We start from the raw sequence: 19,753 nt of genomic DNA, 5'->3' as shown, positions 1-19,753 counted from the left end.
TTTGACGGTTCGGCTGCCTGCACTCTCTATCGTCCTCCTACTTTCCATTTCATATCCTGTTGAGTGAGCCACGCCTATTTGAATGACGTACACCGCAAGATCTCTGGTGTTTAGCCACCGCACTCTCTCTTGCGATGCCAGCGAAGTCCTTTGTTTCCACTACACCCTCAGAAATGGTCTCTCAGGCCCAAGTGCTCGATCGCTCCTTGCCGGCGCAAAGTGCCGCGTCGTCCGTTTCGCGTCATTCCCATTCCAGCCGGCGACACCGCTCGAGCCGTTCTCACCACGGCGGGCTGATTCACCAATCTCAGAATGATTTTCCAATCTTCACCCACACCGGTGACATTGAGGTCGTGATTCGCGCCGGTCGCCAGGAGAACCGGTATCTTTTACATCGGCTCATCCTTGCGCAATGCTCCGGTTTCTTTGAGACTAGCACTCAGGAAGAGTGGTCACGACAAACTGTTGCGAGCCAGCCATCCGGCCACCCAGACCCGGGCGCCTTTTCAAGAATTAGTGAAGATACTTCCTCTCTGTCAAACGGTTCGACTTTGGCACCATCCGATGCCGCAGCAACCCAATCATCGCCCGAGAAGAAACGATGGCGCTTCGAATTGGACTGGGAAAATAAAGGGGAGGACGAGGAGCCGATACTGGTACAGAGAGTATGTGCTTTTCTTCTTGCCATTGTGCATCACAACTTGATGGCAGCTTACACGATATCTGCTAGCCTCCTAGTGCTTCCGGCGCAATTGTTCGCGATTTTGGGCCGTATGCGCCGCCGATGACCAAACCGTCAAGCACGAATACTGGATTCGCTCGTTCAATGGCAAACTTGGCAGGTCTGCAGTCTGTTATCCATCTGCCACATAGATCCAGTGCGGTAGTGGCGGCTGCAGCAAACACGGCAACATCCAATGAGAAGACGATGGATCCCATACTCCGTGACTATGACAACCTGTTCCGGCTATTCTATAACCATCCACCAATGCTCAACAACATCAACATCGCTACCGCATATGCAGAATGCAAATCCCTCTTAGCCCTGGCAGATATGTATGATGCCCTCCCCGTCACTGGGCCCCGCGTGGACCACCACCTTCTCGGCTTCGGATCCCGACTCTTCAAACAAATTGCGAAGTATCCACCAAGCTACCTCAAGCTAGGGTACCTTGCACGAAGTCGTGTCATCTTCTCCGAGGCCCTTATTCATGTTGTCGGCCAATGGCCTGCGGGACTACCGCATCTGCGAAACGGATCTTACTCCCCGCTTCCTCCTATTGTGCTAGATATTATTGAGGACAAGTTTGAGGATCTTGAGGACCTTAAGGCTCGCGTTGACTCCAGACTTCTCCGCCTCACTCTCACCACATCTCGTGGGGAGCGTGTCACCCCTCAAAACGCCTATTTGGACTGGCTGGCTGTTTCCCTTTTCCGACAGTGGCTTGTGGACAGCACTACCCCGCCGCCTCCATCGATTCTCAAGAATAACTCCCAAGCTGCAGACCGCACTCATACTAACCGCACGGCGTCTGCAACGACACCTACAACTCCATCCGCACCCCGACCGACAGACCACACATCCACGGTCACGGCAGCAGCAATTTCCTCCGCTCGTGTCTACCGTCTCATTGGTTCCCCATCGACACAAGCCTACCTCGCGCATGAAGACCTCAAAAGGTTTCTTAAGGTTCACCCAACACCATCCTCGGAGTCACTGTACACGCGAGAAGTACTGAAACGGTTTGAACGCAAAATGGACGAGATCAAGCGGCTGGCCCGTGAGATCGTGAAACCGCTCATGCGAAATTTCCTAGAATTGGACCTGAAGGGAGGTGATCCAGGCGACACGATCCCTTACCTCACCTGCACCAGAGTTGAAGATGAAGATATTCCTTGGGAATGATTTATGACCGATATGACACCGATCGATACCCCAAGTTTTGCTTGGTTTCTCCTCATCATGACCTTATGACATCTGAACATGACTGCAATGTTGTTGGCTTCTATATCTTTTTTTTTTTTTAAAATCTCATTCTGGATCTCTATTATCCACCTATCACAATTTTTACGACATTTATGCCAGTTTGATGAAGTGATGAAACCTTTGTTTGCTGTTGAGTTAGCGCTGTCTCTAACCCTGCTGTACTATTTTGAAACTGCTGGCGGTCATTGCATTTACATTAATGTGACGGTTATATTCGGGCAGTTCAGAGCCAATGTACAGGATTATTGGATGCCATCGAAGATGATTAGTGGTAGCATTGGGCTGCAGAAGAGGGCTTATCGTGTAAATTCGACTGCAGGCTGTCTGCGTCGCTTACAGGCCGTATAACTGAAGGCAACCCAAGCAGGGCGGCAACAGCAATTCCTCGAGCCACTCTCTACTCCTGCCGGGCCGATAGTTGTCGATAGTTGCAAGCTACTCGTCTAAATTTCGTCTTGTCACAAATATCTGCCTTTGCCCCGAGTGCGACTACTATCGAGTCCTTCGAAGATTCTCGCTTTCAGTTGTGATTCATATGAATATTCATTCGTCTCTCTTCATATTCTCCTCTCTACCTGCACCGCATGCCCCTGGATGTCGACCCCTCTTGCCAGCAATCCTGCAGCTACAAAAGCCACGTCATGCTGTTCAATGCACCAGGAAATCGAAGCGCCTGGCCATTGGACGTGAGTTGGGCCCGAAAAGGTCGAGGCCCTCCCCGAACTTGTATGTTGTTGCGGAAGTATGTGTGTCTGATTATTTGCCCAGAAACGCGTTATTTTCAAAAGGATGGAGATTACTCCCTCTATATGTCTTGAGGATGAAAAAAATGAGGTTCGCTACAAGTCGGAAACAATTCTATAAGATATGATACACGTGATATATACATAAGGCTTGTGGGAGTGAGTCTATATCGGGAGGCTTCAATGGCCGGCTTCCTTCTTCTCCCCAATAACCTCAGCACCTCCCATCCAGGGCCGCAATACCTCCGGAATAACGACGACCTTCCTCTCAGAATCCCACCCATTCTCCAGAATCGCAGCTAATACCCGCGGCACCGCCATTGCAGTTCCGTTGACGGTATGCGGGAAGCGGGCTTCCTTGAGTGTACCGCCGCGCACGCGAGTCCCTAGCCTGCGGGACTGGTAATCTGTGCAGATGGAGGCGGAGGTAACCTCCCCCCAGGCGTCATCGAGGCTGTTTCCATCCATGCGGGACGGGAACAGCGTTTCGATATCACGTTTACGCGCGGCGCTAGCCCCGAGGTCGGTAGTAGGCATCTCTAGAATACGGCAAGGGAGGTGAAGGGAGATCATGATCTCCTTCTGCACCGTGAGGAGATTATCAAAGAGGTCGTCCGAAGATGGTATGGCTGAAGATGTTGGGATGCTATCTGCCCAGCCAAACATCTCGACCTTGGTGAACTCGTGGACGCGGTACAGGCCTTTTGTGTCCGTGCCTCGGGAACCTGCTTCAGCACGATAGCAGCGACTGGGACCGACAAGCTTGAGGGGCAGCTTCTGCGCGTTCAGGTCACTGCCAGCGTGCATCGCGGCCAAAGGAATTTCCGCTGTAGCAGCTAGAGATCGTTGCGGCTTTGATTTATCCTTCTCGGATTGCTCAATCGCCCAAATCTGCTGCTCGTTGTTTTGGTCGCGAGGTTGGAAGCCGCAAGCATCCGCCATGTGCGAGTAGACGATTGACGGCGGCGAGACAGGGGTCCAGCCGTGGCGCCGTGCGACGGATAAAGAGTATTGGATTAGGGCTTGTTCAAGGATGGCGCCCTCACCGACGAGGAAATACCACCCCCAGCCAGTAGTAGCTGCAGCACTCGCAAAGTCGATGATACCTAGTTCAGACCCAATGGAGATGTGAGATCGTAAAGGGTCGGGCTTGTGTACCCAAGTAGGCGGCGATTGAGGATTGAAATTGAGGTACTCGACGAGATTTGGCTCGGAACCGACGGGCGTGTGCGAGGAGGAGAGGTTGGGGAGGGAGAGAGCGAGATCTTGCAGATGATCGACAATAGATGTCTGCCGCTTCATTAGCGCTAGCGTTTCATCCTTCAGTTGTTGGGCTTCGGCGCGGAGGGCGGGCTCCTGCTCCTTTTCTTTCGGATCGGTGGCTGGATGTTGCAGCTTTGCAATCGCTTTCTCGAGCGTTTTTATCCGTGAGCGTGAGGGCTGGAGCTGTAGGTTTATCTGGTAGCGTTCGTGAGAGAGTTGCTGGATCTTGAGGGGATCGTCTGCGTGCGAGGGGTAATTTCGATCGCGACAGTTCTGGGAGTAAATCTCGGGATTCTCACGGATGTGTTTGATGTTGGGGGAGGGTTTTGGGGCTGTTGAAGGACGTGTAGCAGAGGCAAAGGAGCGGCTGGAGAGCCTGCAATAAAGGCAGAGCCGTCGTAACCGGGGAGACATCGTGCCTGGCTGTTCTATAAAATGGACCTAATTTGGTGCTGGTTGAGGTTATCCAAGAATCTATCAGATTCTGCCGATATACACCGCCCTCGAGCCCGCCTGTCATGGTGATGCCCCCAGTTCCAGTGCGGTGCCAACATCCTTCCGAAAAGCCCAATGCCGTCAGAGATGGATGCATTTCTACGTTGGAACTATATGCAGAATGTATCCATCGACAAGAAGAAATCAAATATTCAAACGGCGACTTCGGATAGTACGCCGATTGTTTCGGATACCAGTCTAGTCCGGAGAGTCGAAGCCGATGAAGGTACTTTCAAACCGATCCGAGTAGCCAGCGGTCCAATCGAGGTTGTTTAGCTTCGGAAGAAACAGCGAGGAAAGAAACAGGGGGTTTAAACCCGACCCGGTTGTCGGTAATTATCCAGGCAAAAATACGGCCAGATGTCGACACCATCCTCCTTGAGTGCACGGGCTGTTGTTCCACCGACACAGGTCTCCAAAAATCAGATGCAGAACGCGTGGTGAAGCACCTCCGGAGTGGGTTCTGTCACTCCCTTTGCTGTTGTGCCGTTCTCGGTGATATAGATGGGTATGTGGTATCGATCCCAAATCCATGAGGGGACTGGCACCTGCCCATTATTGTTTTCTGTCTGAGGACTGCTCATTGAGGCAAGTGCGATGGAGACGGAAGCTTGCTTCTGATTCTGAATGCTCTTTCCCTGTCCTCACAAGGCTGCATCGCACCTTCCGATTGTAGGAGCAAGTGCGATTGGCCAGCCCAGAGCTGGATGTTGATCGCTCCTTCTCATCGTCATGACTTCAGAGGTTTCACCCCTTCTCGCGCCCCACTGGAATCAATCTGGGCGAATACGATGCGCAATTGTGTCGAAGAACGGAGATGGAGAATACTTCAGTCCACGGGTACAAGAGGGAATTGGCACTGGCAGCTTTTCCAAGCGGGGCGGGCCACAATCCATTGGTCAAACGCCAAACTCGTGGGAAGCTAACTATGACTGCCCTCCAAAAAAGACCTTGACTCACAAGCATGATATATAAATAGCAGCATCATAACGGTAATCTTCCTGGAAGAAGACGACGACTGAACGTTCAAACTCCCAATCCCTCAATTGTTCCATTCGACAATGGCACTTACCCCGCTATTCCCATTGACAGCCTTCGACGCCCCGCCAGAGGCGATCACACACGTTTGCGCAGGCGGATTAGCTCTCCCGCTCAAGTCGCAGCATGCCGCGCTGACCAGGCACATGGCTCACAAGACAGCCGGCCACAAGGGCCACGCCGAGCAGGATCGCGAACTCGACGCAGTGAGAAACCTTGCGGCCCGCTCATGGGGGGTCCCGGTCGACGACATCGGGTTTGTCTCGAGCGTCGCAGAGGGGGTTTCGATACTCCTCGAGTCTCGGCAATGGGAGAAAGGGGATAATGTCTTCGTCGGCAAGGACGACTTTTCCAGCGTTATTGCGCCCTTCGCTGTGCGGGCTCAGCGGTTAGGGCGTTCTGTGACGCCAACAGTGATATATAGCTCTTCTTCTGACGATGAGGAGGCCGAGCTCGAGAAAAAGGTCAACTCCAAAACCCGCGTTATCGCCGTTAGCTACGTCTCGTACCTAAATGGCGCTCGAGTCGATCTTACTGCGTATCGCAGAGCCGCGGATCGTGTGGGTGCGATCCTGCTGGTTGATTTCACCCAAGCGGCTGGGTACTTACCCATTGACGCCTCTGTGGCCGATTTCGCCTTCTCAAGTTGCTTCAAGTTCCTTCTAGGGACGACGGGAACGGCAATTGCGTTTTGGAATCGCGCCCGACAGCCCGATTGGAAGCCCGCTACTGCCGGATGTTTCTCGCTCACGCTAAGACAGGCTCTGTTGAATTGGGAACGGGAGGAGCCTGTCGAGACAAGAGATAGCGCACTCTGCTTCAGCAGGGGTAATCCGGGCCACGTCTCAATATATATACTGCGAGAAGCATTGGAGTTCCTCAGTCAGTGGGAGGCAGCAGAGATTGAAGAGCATGTCCTGACCTTAACGACGGAGCTATTGCGCAGGTTGGATGAGGAAGGGATTCGCTGTTCAACGCCGAGGGAGAAATCCCGACATGGTGCGAACGTCACTATTGACTGTGTTGGGGCTTCCGAGATTGTGAACAGCTTGTATACGGCTGGTGTCTACGCGTGGAATGGGACTGGGAGAGTCCGATTCAGTTTCCACGGGTACAATTGTATGAAGGATGTTGATCGGATCATGGAGGTGTTCCCTGGCCTGTGGAGGGAATGGAATGCTTGAGCTGTGCGCGATCTACAAGATGTTCATTGGCTAGCGTATCATCAGTATGCTGACGAGCAGAGAAGAAGAGCCGCGAGGTTGCCAACACGGACTGCTGCCTTCATCTGTGTAGCCTTTTGAGCCTCGTTCTTCCCGATCAACCTGAACCCCAGATAAATCACTACCCCCTCCACAAAGGCCACTGACCCGGGCAATTGGCTTCCACATCATGCTCAATGGACGAAGTGTGGAGATCACATGATGAATCACATCTTCACAGATGCATAAATGTATAAGTTAAGATGCAGCGCAGCATCTAATCAATCTAGATTCCAGCGACAGAGGTCGGAAGGAGAATGAATTACTATTTTCAAAAGGCAGCAACTGACCTGCAGCCATACCCTGGCCTGATCCCGTTACCCTGGGAAGATCTTAGGCATCGATCCGATATTCCGATCGATCGCCAGCACGATGCTCGAACCCTTGGGTACGCCGCGTCTGCGGTTCAATTGCGGATGGCTAGTAGATGCAAAAGAAAGAACGCACTGGGAACTCGATTTCCAACCAGCCCAGGCAGCTTGAGCAGGGCCAGTACGTACTGTAGCTCCCTGACCTGCAATTGGTTGAGGTCAAGTTGTCTGCTAAGTGTTAGTGTTTCGCGACGGGTGGTGGCAACGCATGCATCATCGCCAGACACCAGGCAAGCTCGGAGATTTTTTGGTCGCCCGCGGGCTCGGATTTCAACGTCCTCGCGTTTGCTGGAATGCTCCATAGGCGTTCAGGCCGTTATCCCTATTCGATTGGAAACCACTAACCCGTGGAACCTTCACTACCGCAAGTGTAAAACAACAACGCACCCAGCGGGAACGTGCAGACCGCTCGGAAACCTCCACGAATGAGGGATTATGGCGATGGTATCGGGGAAATGACCCTCAGAGCGATGGTTGATTAGGTTACTCCCCAGACGAAGAGTTCCGTCTCCTGGGTGTATTCGTTTGCGGCAGACGGATGATGTGGGAGCAGTCTCCAGCTGCCTACCGCACTGTCACTTTTCAGAGAGCTGGCAAGCTGATATATCATCTCATCGAGTAGATAGCAGCTCCAGGGGATATTCCCTTCCTTGACTTTCTTGGACTCAATTCTGCGTGTGTAACAGAACGCGTCGCATGGCCAAATGCCTCGGGCATGCCTGCATTTGTCTGTCAGATATTTCGGCAACACTCATGTGCGTTTGTGCCCTGCTCGAGCGAAGCACTGCATTGGGGATCTGAAGACCCTCTTGCTATTGCCTGAGACCCTGCTCCTTTCTCACAAGCAATATATTCTCACCGAATCGTCCTCTGCTGCCGGATCCTAGACAGCGGAGAGGGACATCCTAATCTCCAGACCGGCTCCAGGTTGCGCCGGAATCGCCATGATGGTGTCACAGTTTGGGAGCAAACGAGGCTGTCCTTACCCAGGGGACAGCTCTTGAGGGAGCCACAAGGCAATTGGCACAAACGGGCCGGAAACGGATTGGCAGAGCAGCGTATACGGTGAAGAGTCTGCGATTGGTATTATGCGATTGCATTCAGTCCGTCGTGTCATTGACCTCAGTTGCATCGGGCGCGTTTTTCGGTTGCACCCCGATTGCTAGAGTTGGAGACTCAGAGGCAAAAGGGATATAAACCAAGGCCACTCCGGTCATAGCGGAGGTGGCATCATCCTCTTAGACATATTGCGACCATAGCATCACACTTTCTTCCAGTTCATCCTCGTCAAGACACTCATTCCAAGAAAGCCTTGACATCTATCAAAGCTGCCCTGCCAGGGAAAGCCATCAAGAGGGACGAATAAAGGTCTTGAGCTTTGAATCATAAAGACCCTTTGTCGCTGGAGTAACAAGTCGCTTTGCTGGATATCCGTATCCATAATGCCTTCCAAACCTTCACACAAGACCGCTCTTCCCGAGCCCCGAGGCCTCAAATATGACGAATCCGATATGGCACTCTTTCACGCGAAACTATCGTACCACTCTACTATCGATAGCCGACTAGCGTCAAACGATACCAACCTTGCGTCCATCTCCGAACACCAAGCCCGCATCATCAAGCGCTGGGAGATGCTGAAGCAGGTAGAGAAAGATATGACAGACAAAGGAAAAAGCCTGTCGCCGGGGGAGAAAAAGCAACTTGCGCAGTACGAATGGCGGTACAAGATGCTAGAGGAGCTCGCCACCAAAGGTTCTAGATGAGAGTGGAGCGAATGAAGATGGCGGGAGGGGCGGAGAAGTTGATGAGGCTTCGACATCTGCAACCCATGCGCTGCGCGGACGGGGGGAATAGCATCGCATTATTGGCGTTCAGTCCTTAGATCTAGAATTAGCACCCCGCACTAATTTCTTCCTGTTTTCCTTGACGATGTCTTTCTTTCGTCGTCTACTACCCTTACTCACTTATTACCTGCGAATTCAAGACTGTGTTTCCACTCGACTGCTGTTGTTGACCATCCACGACCCCTGGAATTAAGCGCCCTCTCGTTACTCAGGCACCAACATCAGAGTAACCTTCAAATGGCTGTTCTTTAGGACATCACAACGTAACACTGCAGATTGGGTGATCATTGCAACAGGAGCGAGTGCCGAATCCCATCGGCTCTGGTGCTTCACAAGGTCCGATGTTGAACACACAATGCGCCGTACGGCTCAACCTCGGCATGAAACGAAACGCATGGAAGAGACTTGGTTCTATGAAGAGGTTGCTCTGTTCGGAATTCCAGAATGACCCAAGCCACATAACCACTCGGAAGAATGCGATAATCGGAGATCTCCGATACAGACAGCCGTTGGAGCGGTGGGGCGTCGAACTCGCTGAGGAGGGGCAGAGGTCGCAGTTGCAATTGGTAATTGAAACTGAAGAGACGAGTCGGAGATGAGATTGAGAGGCGAGATGAAAAGAGCGTTGGCGAGGGGAGAGACAGAAAGATGGCGAGTTGGGGAGGAAGAGGAGAGAAGCGAAGATGAGGAGACGAAGATCGAGTAATCAACGGAGCTTGTCGGACGCTGTGGATAACATCATTCACTCGCTTCCCCTCAACGACAGGCTTTTAAGAAGGATCTTTCTGCCTCAATTGGTTTGTCTTGTCCTCTGCTTTCTTTCCCTGCAGCTCTACTGACTCTGCGAAGGTGACAAGCTCTACCCAGTGAAGATGGCTCTCCCCACCAGCACCGACAAGGTCACCTTCGTTCCCGCCGAAGACATCGACAAGGTCTTCGCACATACCACCAACCTCGCTTCCTCTGCCCTCAACTCCCAGGTCCTCGCCTGCTCGAACGACTACTTCGCCGCCGCCTCCAACCTTCTCACACCTACACCCCCAATCAACCGTCCTGGTGTCTTCATCCATACTGGTGCTTGGTACGATGGGTGGGAGACTCGCCGCCATAACCCAAACCCCTACGACTGGGTTGTGATCAAGCTCGGTGTCGCCAGCGGCGCCATCCAGGGCGTCGAAGTTGACACGGGCTTTTTCGTGGGCAACTACGGCGAAAAGGCTGAACTTCAAGCGGCGTATGCTCCCAACGCGCAGGACGCCGATATCGCAGACCCGAACTATAAAGGCTGGACGACCATCCTTCCCGCTCAGCCATGTGGTCCCTCGCAGCGTCGTGCCTGGAAACTCAACGACTATGACCCCGCCAATCCAACACCCTACACTCATGTGCGCCTCCTGATGTACCCAGATGGGGGGTTCGGTCGACTCCGCCTATACGGCCATGCGATCCCACCCGCCCTCGAACCCTCGACGCAAGCCCAGAGTCACTTACCCCCTGAGGAACTCTCTTCCGTCCTCCTAGGCGGCATTGCCCTCGGTGCTTCCGACCAACACTACACCCCCTGCTCGAACCTCCTCCTCCCCGGCCGCGGAAAGGACATGGGCGATGGCTGGGAAACAGCACGGTCCCGTGCTCCAGGTCACGTCGACTGGGCCATAGTGAAACTAGGACTACCGGGCTCCGTCTCCAAAATCGTCGTCGATACAAAGGATTTCAGGGGTAACTTTCCCCGTGCTGTCCGCGTCCATGGGCTAGTCGCTGGTTCCGTGGGTAAAGACGAGATCCCTACCCACGATCATGCAGGTTGGGTTGAACTACTCAAGGGTGATAAGCCTTGCCAGGCAGATACCGAGCATGTCTTTGAGAGCGCTGACCTCGCGGCCGGGGGCGAGGACACGAGGACTTTCACGCACGTCATGCTTACTCTTGTGCCTGATGGAGGTGTCAAGCGATTCCGCATCTTCGGAAAGAGAAGCGCTTCCGCAGGGAAATAGATGCACGGAGTCTTGCGCTTGAAAGCTTCGACTCACCTTATCCTGGTTTGCGAATAGGTGAAGCCGCCCTGTCCTGTCGAGTGTTTCCACTAAACACAGCTCGGCCGCTGCAGCTTCAACCTCAAGTGTCCAAGACTAGAGTGGATCTCTGTGGGGAGGAAGCCTGCATTTTTCACTCCAGAACCAATATCTATAGTACAAATAATTGCGGGAAGTAGTTAAAAGGAGAATGAGGAGTACGGAAATATCCCGGCTACATTAGGCTCTTTGTCACTAGTCTGGACACCACCCGCTACATAAACAGCTTGCTTCCCCGTTGCCATCGAGCACCGTGTACCTGAATTGAGGAGAGCGCCAAGGGCGCTCTCGGCGAGTGCGTGTGTTTCAGTGTAGAGTATGGTACTGAAGGCCGGGACTGGCGTGCTGAGGTGATGCTGGGCCATGATGGTATAGCTTGCATTCAACAATCAATCAGCGTGTTTGGAAAGCCAAGAGGATACTCGAATGCACTGCATCCTCACCGTCAACATTGTTACTAGTACGTCCAGGTCTGACGCGCGGAATCCGGCACCAGCCCCTCCGAGCTGCTCTTGAGCTTGCGAGTAGACTAGTGGGAAGGGTGGAGGGCCTGAATAGTTGTGCTCCGAAACCAGGGTATGTCAAAAGAATCCTCTCGCAGGCTTGCCATTCCTCTTCTGCTACCAGCTACTCCATCGTTCCAATCTGAATAGTGCGCAAAATATGAAATCGAGATGACACCACTCGAAAAATAAAAAACTCCACAAGGATATCAAAATGCAGATGAATCGTGACCCATGGCCTAGAGCCTCTATCCCATTGTACAGTAAAGAAATCATGCCATCGCCGCAGAATCAGGAGAACAATGATAAAAAAGCATAGTGGAGCGAATTGGGTAGCTATTCGCTATGAGAAATTTTTCAAGAACTGGATTAATTCCCGTTCTTTTCGGGATGGGCGTGTCCATCAGAGTTAGTCGGTGGTAGAGGTGATGTGATACTGTTTGACGTGCCTGACTCGGTGCTGACACTTCCTCTCCCGCCGCGGATTGGCATATGTGTCTTTTTAACTGTTGGAGGCGCAAGGTAGCCATCCAACATGTCACTAAGGATGTTGGATCGGACCGGCTTCGGGAGATAGTTGTTCATGCCAGCTTCGAGACATTTCTCCCGGTCACCTTCGATAGCGCTGGCGGTCATCGCGATGACAAGGACTTCGTTGACGTTGGGATCTAGATCTTTTCGTATTTCACGAGTCGCGTTATATCCGTCCAATGTGGGCATTTGCACATCCATCAAAACCACGTGGAACGGATTTCCCTCTTCGGATCGCGCTCTCAGTGCATCGACCGCTTGCTGTCCGTCGCTGTATGCCTCGCATTGTAGCCCAAGAGATGTCACGAACCTGACCGCGATTTTCTGGTTGATTGGGTTATCCTCGGCGATACATACCCGTATCTGATCGCGCGGGACACTGGAAAGATCACGAACTGTGGGTCGAGGAGCAGCCTTGTCGTCCAAAGGCGACGTCGGCCCGGATGCCTTGGGCTTCTCGTTTTTGACCTTGTTGAAGGATAGGTGGAACGTTACGGTGGTACCAGCACCGGGAGTCGAGTCAAGCCAGATTGCACCACCAAGGACATCCTCAATAATAGCTTTGCAAATGCTCAGGCCAAGCCCACTGCCGCCGTACGATCTCGCAGTCGAGCTATCCGCCTGCGAAAAAGGCCTGAAGAGCCGTGGCTTTTGCTCATCGGGAATCCCAATACCGGTGTCAGTCACTGAGCACTCGAGACGAACGCGTCCTTTGCCTTCCCGAGAAACCTTAGCAGAAACTGTGACAGATCCCTTCGGTGTGAACTTGTAGCTATTACTGAGGAGGTTCATGAAGATTTGGTGAAGGCGGACTGGATCTCCGAGCACAACAAGGTCCGGCGGGACCTGATCGAGTTCCTCGATTGTTTCAAGCCCTCGATCTCTGTGGGTGTAGCGAAGTGCACGAACTACTTCTGAAATTGTCTCCCTGATGTTCAAGGGAACTGTAGAGATCTTCATCTTCCCTGCCTCGAGCTTGGAGAAGTCCAGAATGTCATTGATGAGCGTGAGAAGCGTGTCGGCGCATACGCGAATCGACTCAACGTATTCATCCTGCTCCTGATCTAGCTTTGTGCCTTTGAGTAACTCTGAAAGGCCAATGACACCATTCATCGGTGTCCGCAAATCGTGGGAGATGTTAGCAAGGAATATTGACTTTGCTTTGGCGGCATCGTCTTTCAATTTTACGTTGTGTTTAGCTTCCGCTTCCGCTACTTTCGCCTTCTGCTCAGCGTCTCGAGCCTGCGTGAGAGCTCGCTTCTGGGATTCAACCATCGACGCGTTCGTGGCGCCGACTTTGCGAATCTCTCGGAAGAGCAGCGCATTGGACAACGAAATTCCGATTTGATTGCACAATAGGTGGAGTACGACGAGGTTTCGGTGAGTAAATGAATTAGGCTTTCCTTCAACCTGAATAACCCCGAGAAGGTGATCCGCCTGCATAATAGGCAAAGCAATCACAGACCTACCGAGCGGGTTCCGGGCTTGATAGGCCTCACTCACATTTGAGAAGCGTTCGTCTTCAAGTACGCAATGAACAAGCACCTCTTCTCTGGTGCGCATGACATAATGGGTGATCTGTTGAGCCATCTTGTCGTCCATTTCCGAGAACGGGAGGCCGTCAACGAATGACTTTTGTCCTTTCTCAAGATCGCCAGCTGCGGTTATGGTAAAGTTGTTGTCAAAATTGGTCGCGATGACCGCGAAGTCAGATCCATTACACGATTCTAGGACGATTTCGATCATCTTCGTCATGAGATTGTCAATCTGTAGTTCAGAAGACATCACCTGACTGGACTCGAGAATGCTCGACAGGTCGATAATGTCTGTTTCGTCATTAGAGCTTGATTCTGGATAGGCACGGCTGATGAGTGAATGCTTACCAAGCCCAACGCCGGATATATCAAGTGAGCGTTCACCCGTCGCGACACCACTCTGCTCTATCCATAGATGTTTCCGTTCGTCGTCCTGCATGGTTTGAGTTCCCCCGGCACCGAGATGTTCCTGGCCAACGTCTTGGTTGATTGCAAGGAGCGAGTCGACTGTTTGGCAGCCAACATCAACACTTCTCGAAGACGTGGCCGTCTTCAGTAACCACTCGTGCTTTTCGGAGAGCTGGGCTACCTTGCCTATAGCACTTATGGCGGCCCAGGCGGTAATAGCGTCTTGCATCACAGAACGAGCTGCCCTTTTCGCGCCACGGCGGACCAGGAACTCCCCTACAACCAAGACGTTAGAAAAGTGGAACATATTCAGGGAGCAAGCCAATGAGAAAAAAAAAGAAAAGGAAAAGGAAAAGGAAAACCTCCCTAAGGAGGGCCTGGATAGAAACATATAGTAGGACAAGTAACACGTACCATAAAGTTCGAGGGCAAGAGCTTCCTCCATCGGCCACAAATGGACTTGGCAGTGATCAATTGCAGCCTGGCATACGCCTCTCGTTAAACATTGGCTCGGCGTTGCAGCGATTCCAACTTACCTCGAACGCTTCGAGTGCAGATGTGTGGTTATCTCGAACTTCAAAGACCAATGCTTCCAGCATCAATGCCCACATTCCATAATTTGCATCGCATGCTTGTCGTGCAAAGTCGATTTCCGCTTTGTACTTCAATACTGTGTCCAGCTTCCCGTCGAGATAACCCCGAGTAGGATTTTCATTGTGAATCGTCAGGTGCGCAAGGGCCGCATAAAAGTAAACAATGTAGGAAACCCGAGCCGACCAGAGCCTCGAAATGCTCTCCATCATCCGTGTAGCCAGCTCGGTCGCCTTCGCATGGTGTCCGTAAAGGAACAATGGAATCATGGAGAGAGCACAATATATGTCACGCGGACGATCAGGATTGCTAGCATTCTTGTCTAGGAAATCGAGGTGTTCGGGAGTATTATGCCACTCATCGCTCAGCACTGTATCGGCTTCACGATACTGAGTTTTCCCTTGCAATGCTCGCGCAACTTGTCTACGAATCATTGTTAGCATGAACGTCACAAACATTCTCCACATCTCAGCTAACCAGTCATGGCGCCTTCTTTTGAAATTGAGAGGAATTATGTGACCCTTACCGCACAGCAACGAGAGTAGCCCCCCCGCGAGTATCACTCGCCCAGTCCTTGATTTCTTCTGGGCTCTCGTTGCAAAACGTTTCAACCTGAACCAGGTCATGGCCAAGGGATAACCTGGTTATGGCCATTGCCGAGACGGCGACGAGCGCAACATACGGGTCACCAAGAGAGAAAGACGTCTCAACGGAGGCTTCAAGGGACGGGAGGATAGCAGCCAAAGGCCCTCGCAAATGGCCAATATAAAAATTATGGACTATAGCCCCACGACTTTGAGTCCACTGTTCAGGGCATCGCTCGAGTAAAGTGAGGGCCAATTCGCTGAGCCTTACGGCGAAATCCAGATCCCGAAACCGGCTAAATGAGATCATGGAAAGGTGTGAGCAACCAATGCAAATTTGCACGAATCCTCCTCGCGAGAGATGAAGATTCATCATCTCAATAGCCATCCGATAGAAGGTTAGTCCGTCATCCCAGAACGTTACAGCCATGGCTTCCGCCATGACCGCCCCAATCGTTATCGTGTTGATATCCTTACTGATAGATGCACGGGCTATCGCATCCAAATCTGCCTGTGCGAGATGGCTCTTGAGGTTCATGTATGCAGCGTCGCACTCTTCGTAAGTTGTTGGTTCTCGAAGATGCACACCTAGCTCTTCTAAACACGTAAGTAGCGAATTCATCGAGCGAGGGTGGTCACCCATCTGGGCGAAAATTTTAGCTTTCAGAATCCAAGCTCTTGATTTACAAACCGCCGTTTTCGCATTTCGGAAAACTTTGTCGATTAACTCAAGTGCTTCAGTATTCTGGCCCTGAGACCATGTCATCTCAGCTGCAGCAATATGAAGGCGTAGAGTCTCGTCATAATAAACATCGATCTCATCATCGTCCCATGGGTTATCCTGGAGAAAGTTGAGACAATGGCGGTAATACCAGAGCGCAGTTGGGCGCGCTCCAGATTGGGCCGCGGTTTGCGCTGCATCCCAGAGGATCTTCCGGTAATCGAGTCTCTTAACGACACGAGATTTGATAATACGAGAGCCCAGAGCAACATGACGTGCCATTGCATAGCGGCTGCGCCCATCGTGGTAATATTTCCTCATTGCTTGGGATATGATAAAATGCATCTTCTCGACATTACGTCCCTCTGTCAATGACGAGGAAGCTTGTGCAAGCCTATCGTTGGCAAACCTGTGGTTATGGTTAATATAAGAGAAATAACGTTAACCATAGGCCAAGAACGGAATCCATACCGGAACTCATCATCAGTGCTTCCAGGAACGATAACGTTTCCTTGCACTAAATGCTGCAACCCTACAATGATATCTTCCTCAGTCTGCCTAATGAGGCTCGCATTTTGTGGACATGTGAGATCCACGGCCTCATCATCCTCGCTAGAGTACAGGAACTCGCTCGTGAGAAGCTTCTGCACTAGAGAGAACGAGAATGGACTTCCCAATAAAGCACCCCATACAAGGATTGAACGTGCCGCAGCCGGGATTTCTTGCAAGCGCCTTGTAATGAAGCCGATCCCGAGTCCTTCACCATATCTAGGAGCCACAAATTCGGTGAAGATTCGGTCGAGGTCAAACTCCCACGCCGAGTTTTTCCATGAATACCAGATACAATTTTTATTATAGCAGGTGTCAAGCATCATGCGCACATAGAAAGGATTTCCAACGCTCTTTTCCTGGATGACGGCTGCAAGAGGGGTCAGCACAGGGTTCGGGGGCTGATGCATCGTAGCTGCCACTATTTCCATTACTTCCTCTTCCGAAAGTGGCTTAAGCACTATTTTTGTCACTGCCGGATTATCGTTTTCGAAGAGCGACTTGATGTCATCAGATTGGAGCTCTGGCCTCCGGCTCGTGAGGATAAGGACACACGGAATCTTCGCTTTGATAATGTTCATTATCAAATCCATAGTCTCATCATCCGCATAATGTAGATCATCAATACAGACGCATATCAGCCTGAAATGAGAGAGAGTTTTCAGAATCTCCAGGAATGTCTCCATTAGACGCATGTTTTTCGAGGCTGCATTAGAGAGAAAGAAATCCACGGAAGTCTGCCCTTGGTCAAGCCGCGGAAGCGGGGCGCGTTTTGACGGTTCACCTTTTGTGATGTCTTTGAGAATGTGCTGGGCAGCCGTGTATTTGGGAGAGACTTGCTTGTCGTTGGTCCCCGGTGACATGAGTTGCTCTGGAAGCTCCAGGACTCGGTGTAGGGTCGGCCACATTGGCCTCAATGCGCAACGGACGATGTTGTGATACTCTGTCGTGACATCACGTTCCGAAAAGATCTGACGCAGCAAGCTAGCAAGGACCTTCGCGAACGGTTCAAATGGGACCCTTCGTGCCCGGTCCAGCCGGGCAACGCCGATATATCCCAGCTTGCGTATTGCTGGCTGTACGCGGTTTAGCAGTTCAGTCTTTCCAATTCCAGCAGCGCCGCCAATTGTGATAACCTCGCATTTTCCTTGGCGGCGAAATTTCTGGGCAGCTTTGTGCCTGCCGATTGAAGTAAGGCCATTTTCATGACTCTGCGAACTTGTTACACCAGAGGAGTGGGTATCATGATCGGCATTATCCCATGATGAGCGCGAATCCACGGGGCTTCTTGCTTTGCTTGAGGTTGGTTTTGGCGTTGAAAGGGTTGACTCGGTGCTGTGGAGAGATTCGTGAGTGGACGCACGTACAAGGCTGGAGGCGCCGCCAGTATTAGTTCTCTGATTCAGGTGGAATGAGCCAGAGTCACTTGAGGCTGAGCCAAATTCGAAACTATCAACACGCCCCTCTGATACGGAGGAGTTTGACCCAAGCCTGCTTGGGAGTGGTGTGGTGACTTTCGAGTAGGCAGACTGCTGGCGTCTGTACACCTTTTCAACCACACCTATAACCTTGTCATACTCATCTTGACGTCCAAACATCTTTGATGGAAGAGTGAAGAAAGATGACACATCACGCTGCGCAACCTGGAAACCTTTCAGTGCTTCACTATCACCATCGCCAAGCAGTCGAGATATCTGCGCCAAATCTCTTTTCACAGAGGATATAGTATGATATCGCTCACTAACAGCTTTGTGCGTCATTTTCTGAATCACTGCTGATACTGCGTCCGGAATATCCATCCTCTTTGCCGAAACCGGTGGCAGCTTCTTTCCCAGAACATTCTGGACAACTTCAACCGGGTCGGAGCCTGTGAACGCGGGTTTGCCAACCAGTAATGTCCAAAAGAGCACCCCAAGGGCATATATATCAGTGCGGCTATCGGGTTCTGTCGGCATTCTTCCTGTCTGTTCGGGTGCGATGAACTGTAGCTTGTTTTTGACCCCTAGTTCCCTGGAGATAGACAGCCAGCCCTCGCTGAGTACGTTATCAAAAGCCTTCGCACCATTCCCTGTATTCATCAGTTTCACAGACCTGGCCTCCCGATTGAAGTGGAAGGCATCCGGCCGGATTTCCCCATGGACCGTTCTCAACCCGTAGTGCAAAAGCTCGAGGCAGTCGCATGCACCGATCGAGAAGTCAAGAAAAGCCGAGAGCGAGACCTGCTCTTCCGGGCTTGGTTCCACACTCTCGCCTCTATCACCTCTATCACCGACCGCAAACCAGGCGGGCCCAAATGCGACCAACTCCCGTAACATATTTGGTCCCGGAGATTCAAAGATGGCGACCAGGAGGGGGCCCGGATCGCCGGGATTTGGTGGCAGGCGGATCAAATCAATAGGGCGTATCGTATGGTGGCAATCCGGATCCGAAGTTTGCACGATAGATTTTATCATATGAAACTCGCGTTCCAATCTTACAATATGCGACGATACCCGAGCGACGACTGGGATCCAAATAAACTCCTGGTCGATTCGAGAGAGTGAGAGATCACTGCTCGACTCGCTTAAACTACTCCTCCAGTGATGGCGGAAAGGGGGTCGCGATTCAGTTCGCGGGGAGCCGCGAGTGACACTCGACGGTCCGGAAGAGGTCGCAAGCGGGGTGGAAACATCGGGGTCGGCAGCATGTCGGAGACCAAAGACATGCCAGTGATTGTATGTTGAATGAAAAGGTTCGGTGGATTGATCCCAGGTGTATCCGGGCAGCTGAGCGAGTCTTTGGAAGAGCCGCGCCGGTGGGATGGGCAGGTCCTCACCAAGGATATGGCTATCGTCCATCGCTGCCAAATGGGTGCACAAGATATCCTCGCTAATCCAGCCACCCCTCACTTAAACGGCCATAGATGGGAAGCAGCTGATAGAGATCGTCACAGGAAGAAGCTGTGGAGGAGGCTGAGATTGAGGATGCTTATGGTCATCAGGACGAAAGCAGCCTTCGCCAAGGACGGAGGGGGAAGTGGATATCGCCCGTGCGAGGGACCAAAAAGCGGCCCACGTTCGAATCTGCAGGACATCCGTATGATTAGCTTTGGGGCAGAAGACGAGACTGGGGATACAGGGAGCTCAACTCAACGTGTCAAGACGCAGCCCGCAAGAAGCCGGGAAACCCTCAGAGCGAACAAACAGAGTCGACTTCCAATCCTTCCAGCCTGGGGCCAAATCTGACACCAAATCTGGACCTTTCTAGATTGGGGAAA

The 19,753-nt window shown here is 52.0% G+C and overlaps 6 protein-coding genes across 6 annotated transcripts; 4 read left to right on the top strand and 2 right to left on the bottom strand.

Moving 5' to 3' along the window:
• Nucleotides 1–134: 134 nt before the first annotated feature.
• On the top strand, nt 135–1,906 carry BJX67DRAFT_384492 (uncharacterized protein; the record flags this gene model as incomplete). The annotated part of the gene is made up of 2 exons (XM_071033678.1): nt 135–665; nt 731–1,906. The coding sequence occupies 2 exons, from the start codon at nt 135–137 to the stop codon at nt 1,904–1,906; spliced, it is 1,707 nt and encodes a 568-aa protein (XP_070882625.1).
• A 921-nt stretch (nt 1,907–2,827) lies between these two features.
• BJX67DRAFT_363114 (putative serine--tRNA ligase DIA4) lies at nt 2,828–4,496 on the bottom strand. Its single transcript, XM_071030061.1, has one exon. It carries the CDS (start codon nt 4,405–4,407, stop codon nt 2,911–2,913), a length of 1,497 nt encoding a protein of 498 aa, XP_070882624.1. The 5' UTR covers nt 4,408–4,496; the 3' UTR covers nt 2,828–2,910.
• Nucleotides 4,497–5,286: 790 nt separating this feature from the next.
• On the top strand, nt 5,287–6,878 carry BJX67DRAFT_240094 (PLP-dependent transferase). Its single transcript, XM_071026075.1, has one exon. It carries the CDS (start codon nt 5,550–5,552, stop codon nt 6,708–6,710), a length of 1,161 nt encoding a protein of 386 aa, XP_070882623.1. The 5' UTR covers nt 5,287–5,549; the 3' UTR covers nt 6,711–6,878.
• On the top strand, nt 6,879–7,726 carry BJX67DRAFT_240095 (uncharacterized protein). Its single transcript, XM_071026076.1, has one exon. It carries the CDS (start codon nt 7,046–7,048, stop codon nt 7,586–7,588), a length of 543 nt encoding a protein of 180 aa, XP_070882622.1. The 5' UTR covers nt 6,879–7,045; the 3' UTR covers nt 7,589–7,726.
• Nucleotides 7,727–9,812: 2,086 nt separating this feature from the next.
• On the top strand, nt 9,813–11,212 carry BJX67DRAFT_240151 (allantoicase). The gene has a single exon (XM_071026078.1). It carries the CDS (start codon nt 9,876–9,878, stop codon nt 10,995–10,997), a length of 1,122 nt encoding a protein of 373 aa, XP_070882621.1. The 5' UTR covers nt 9,813–9,875; the 3' UTR covers nt 10,998–11,212.
• Nucleotides 11,213–11,693: 481 nt separating this feature from the next.
• BJX67DRAFT_240137 (putative sensor histidine kinase/response regulator) lies at nt 11,694–19,476 on the bottom strand. Its single transcript, XM_071026077.1, has 6 exons — nt 16,420–19,476; nt 15,170–16,357; nt 14,589–15,066; nt 14,467–14,533; nt 13,993–14,328; nt 11,694–13,935 (listed from the first exon to the last, which is right to left on the bottom strand). The coding sequence occupies exons 1-6, from the start codon at nt 19,332–19,334 to the stop codon at nt 11,948–11,950; spliced, it is 6,972 nt and encodes a 2,323-aa protein (XP_070882620.1). The 5' UTR covers nt 19,335–19,476; the 3' UTR covers nt 11,694–11,947.
• Between the last annotated feature and the right edge of the window lie 277 nt (nt 19,477–19,753).

This window comes from Aspergillus lucknowensis (genome assembly GCF_044049455.1).
Source record: "Aspergillus lucknowensis strain CBS 449.75 chromosome Unknown BJX67scaffold_49, whole genome shotgun sequence".
Classification (NCBI taxonomy): Eukaryota; Fungi; Ascomycota; class Eurotiomycetes; order Eurotiales; family Aspergillaceae; genus Aspergillus; species Aspergillus lucknowensis.
This window is presented reverse-complemented; position numbering and strand designations above follow the sequence as displayed.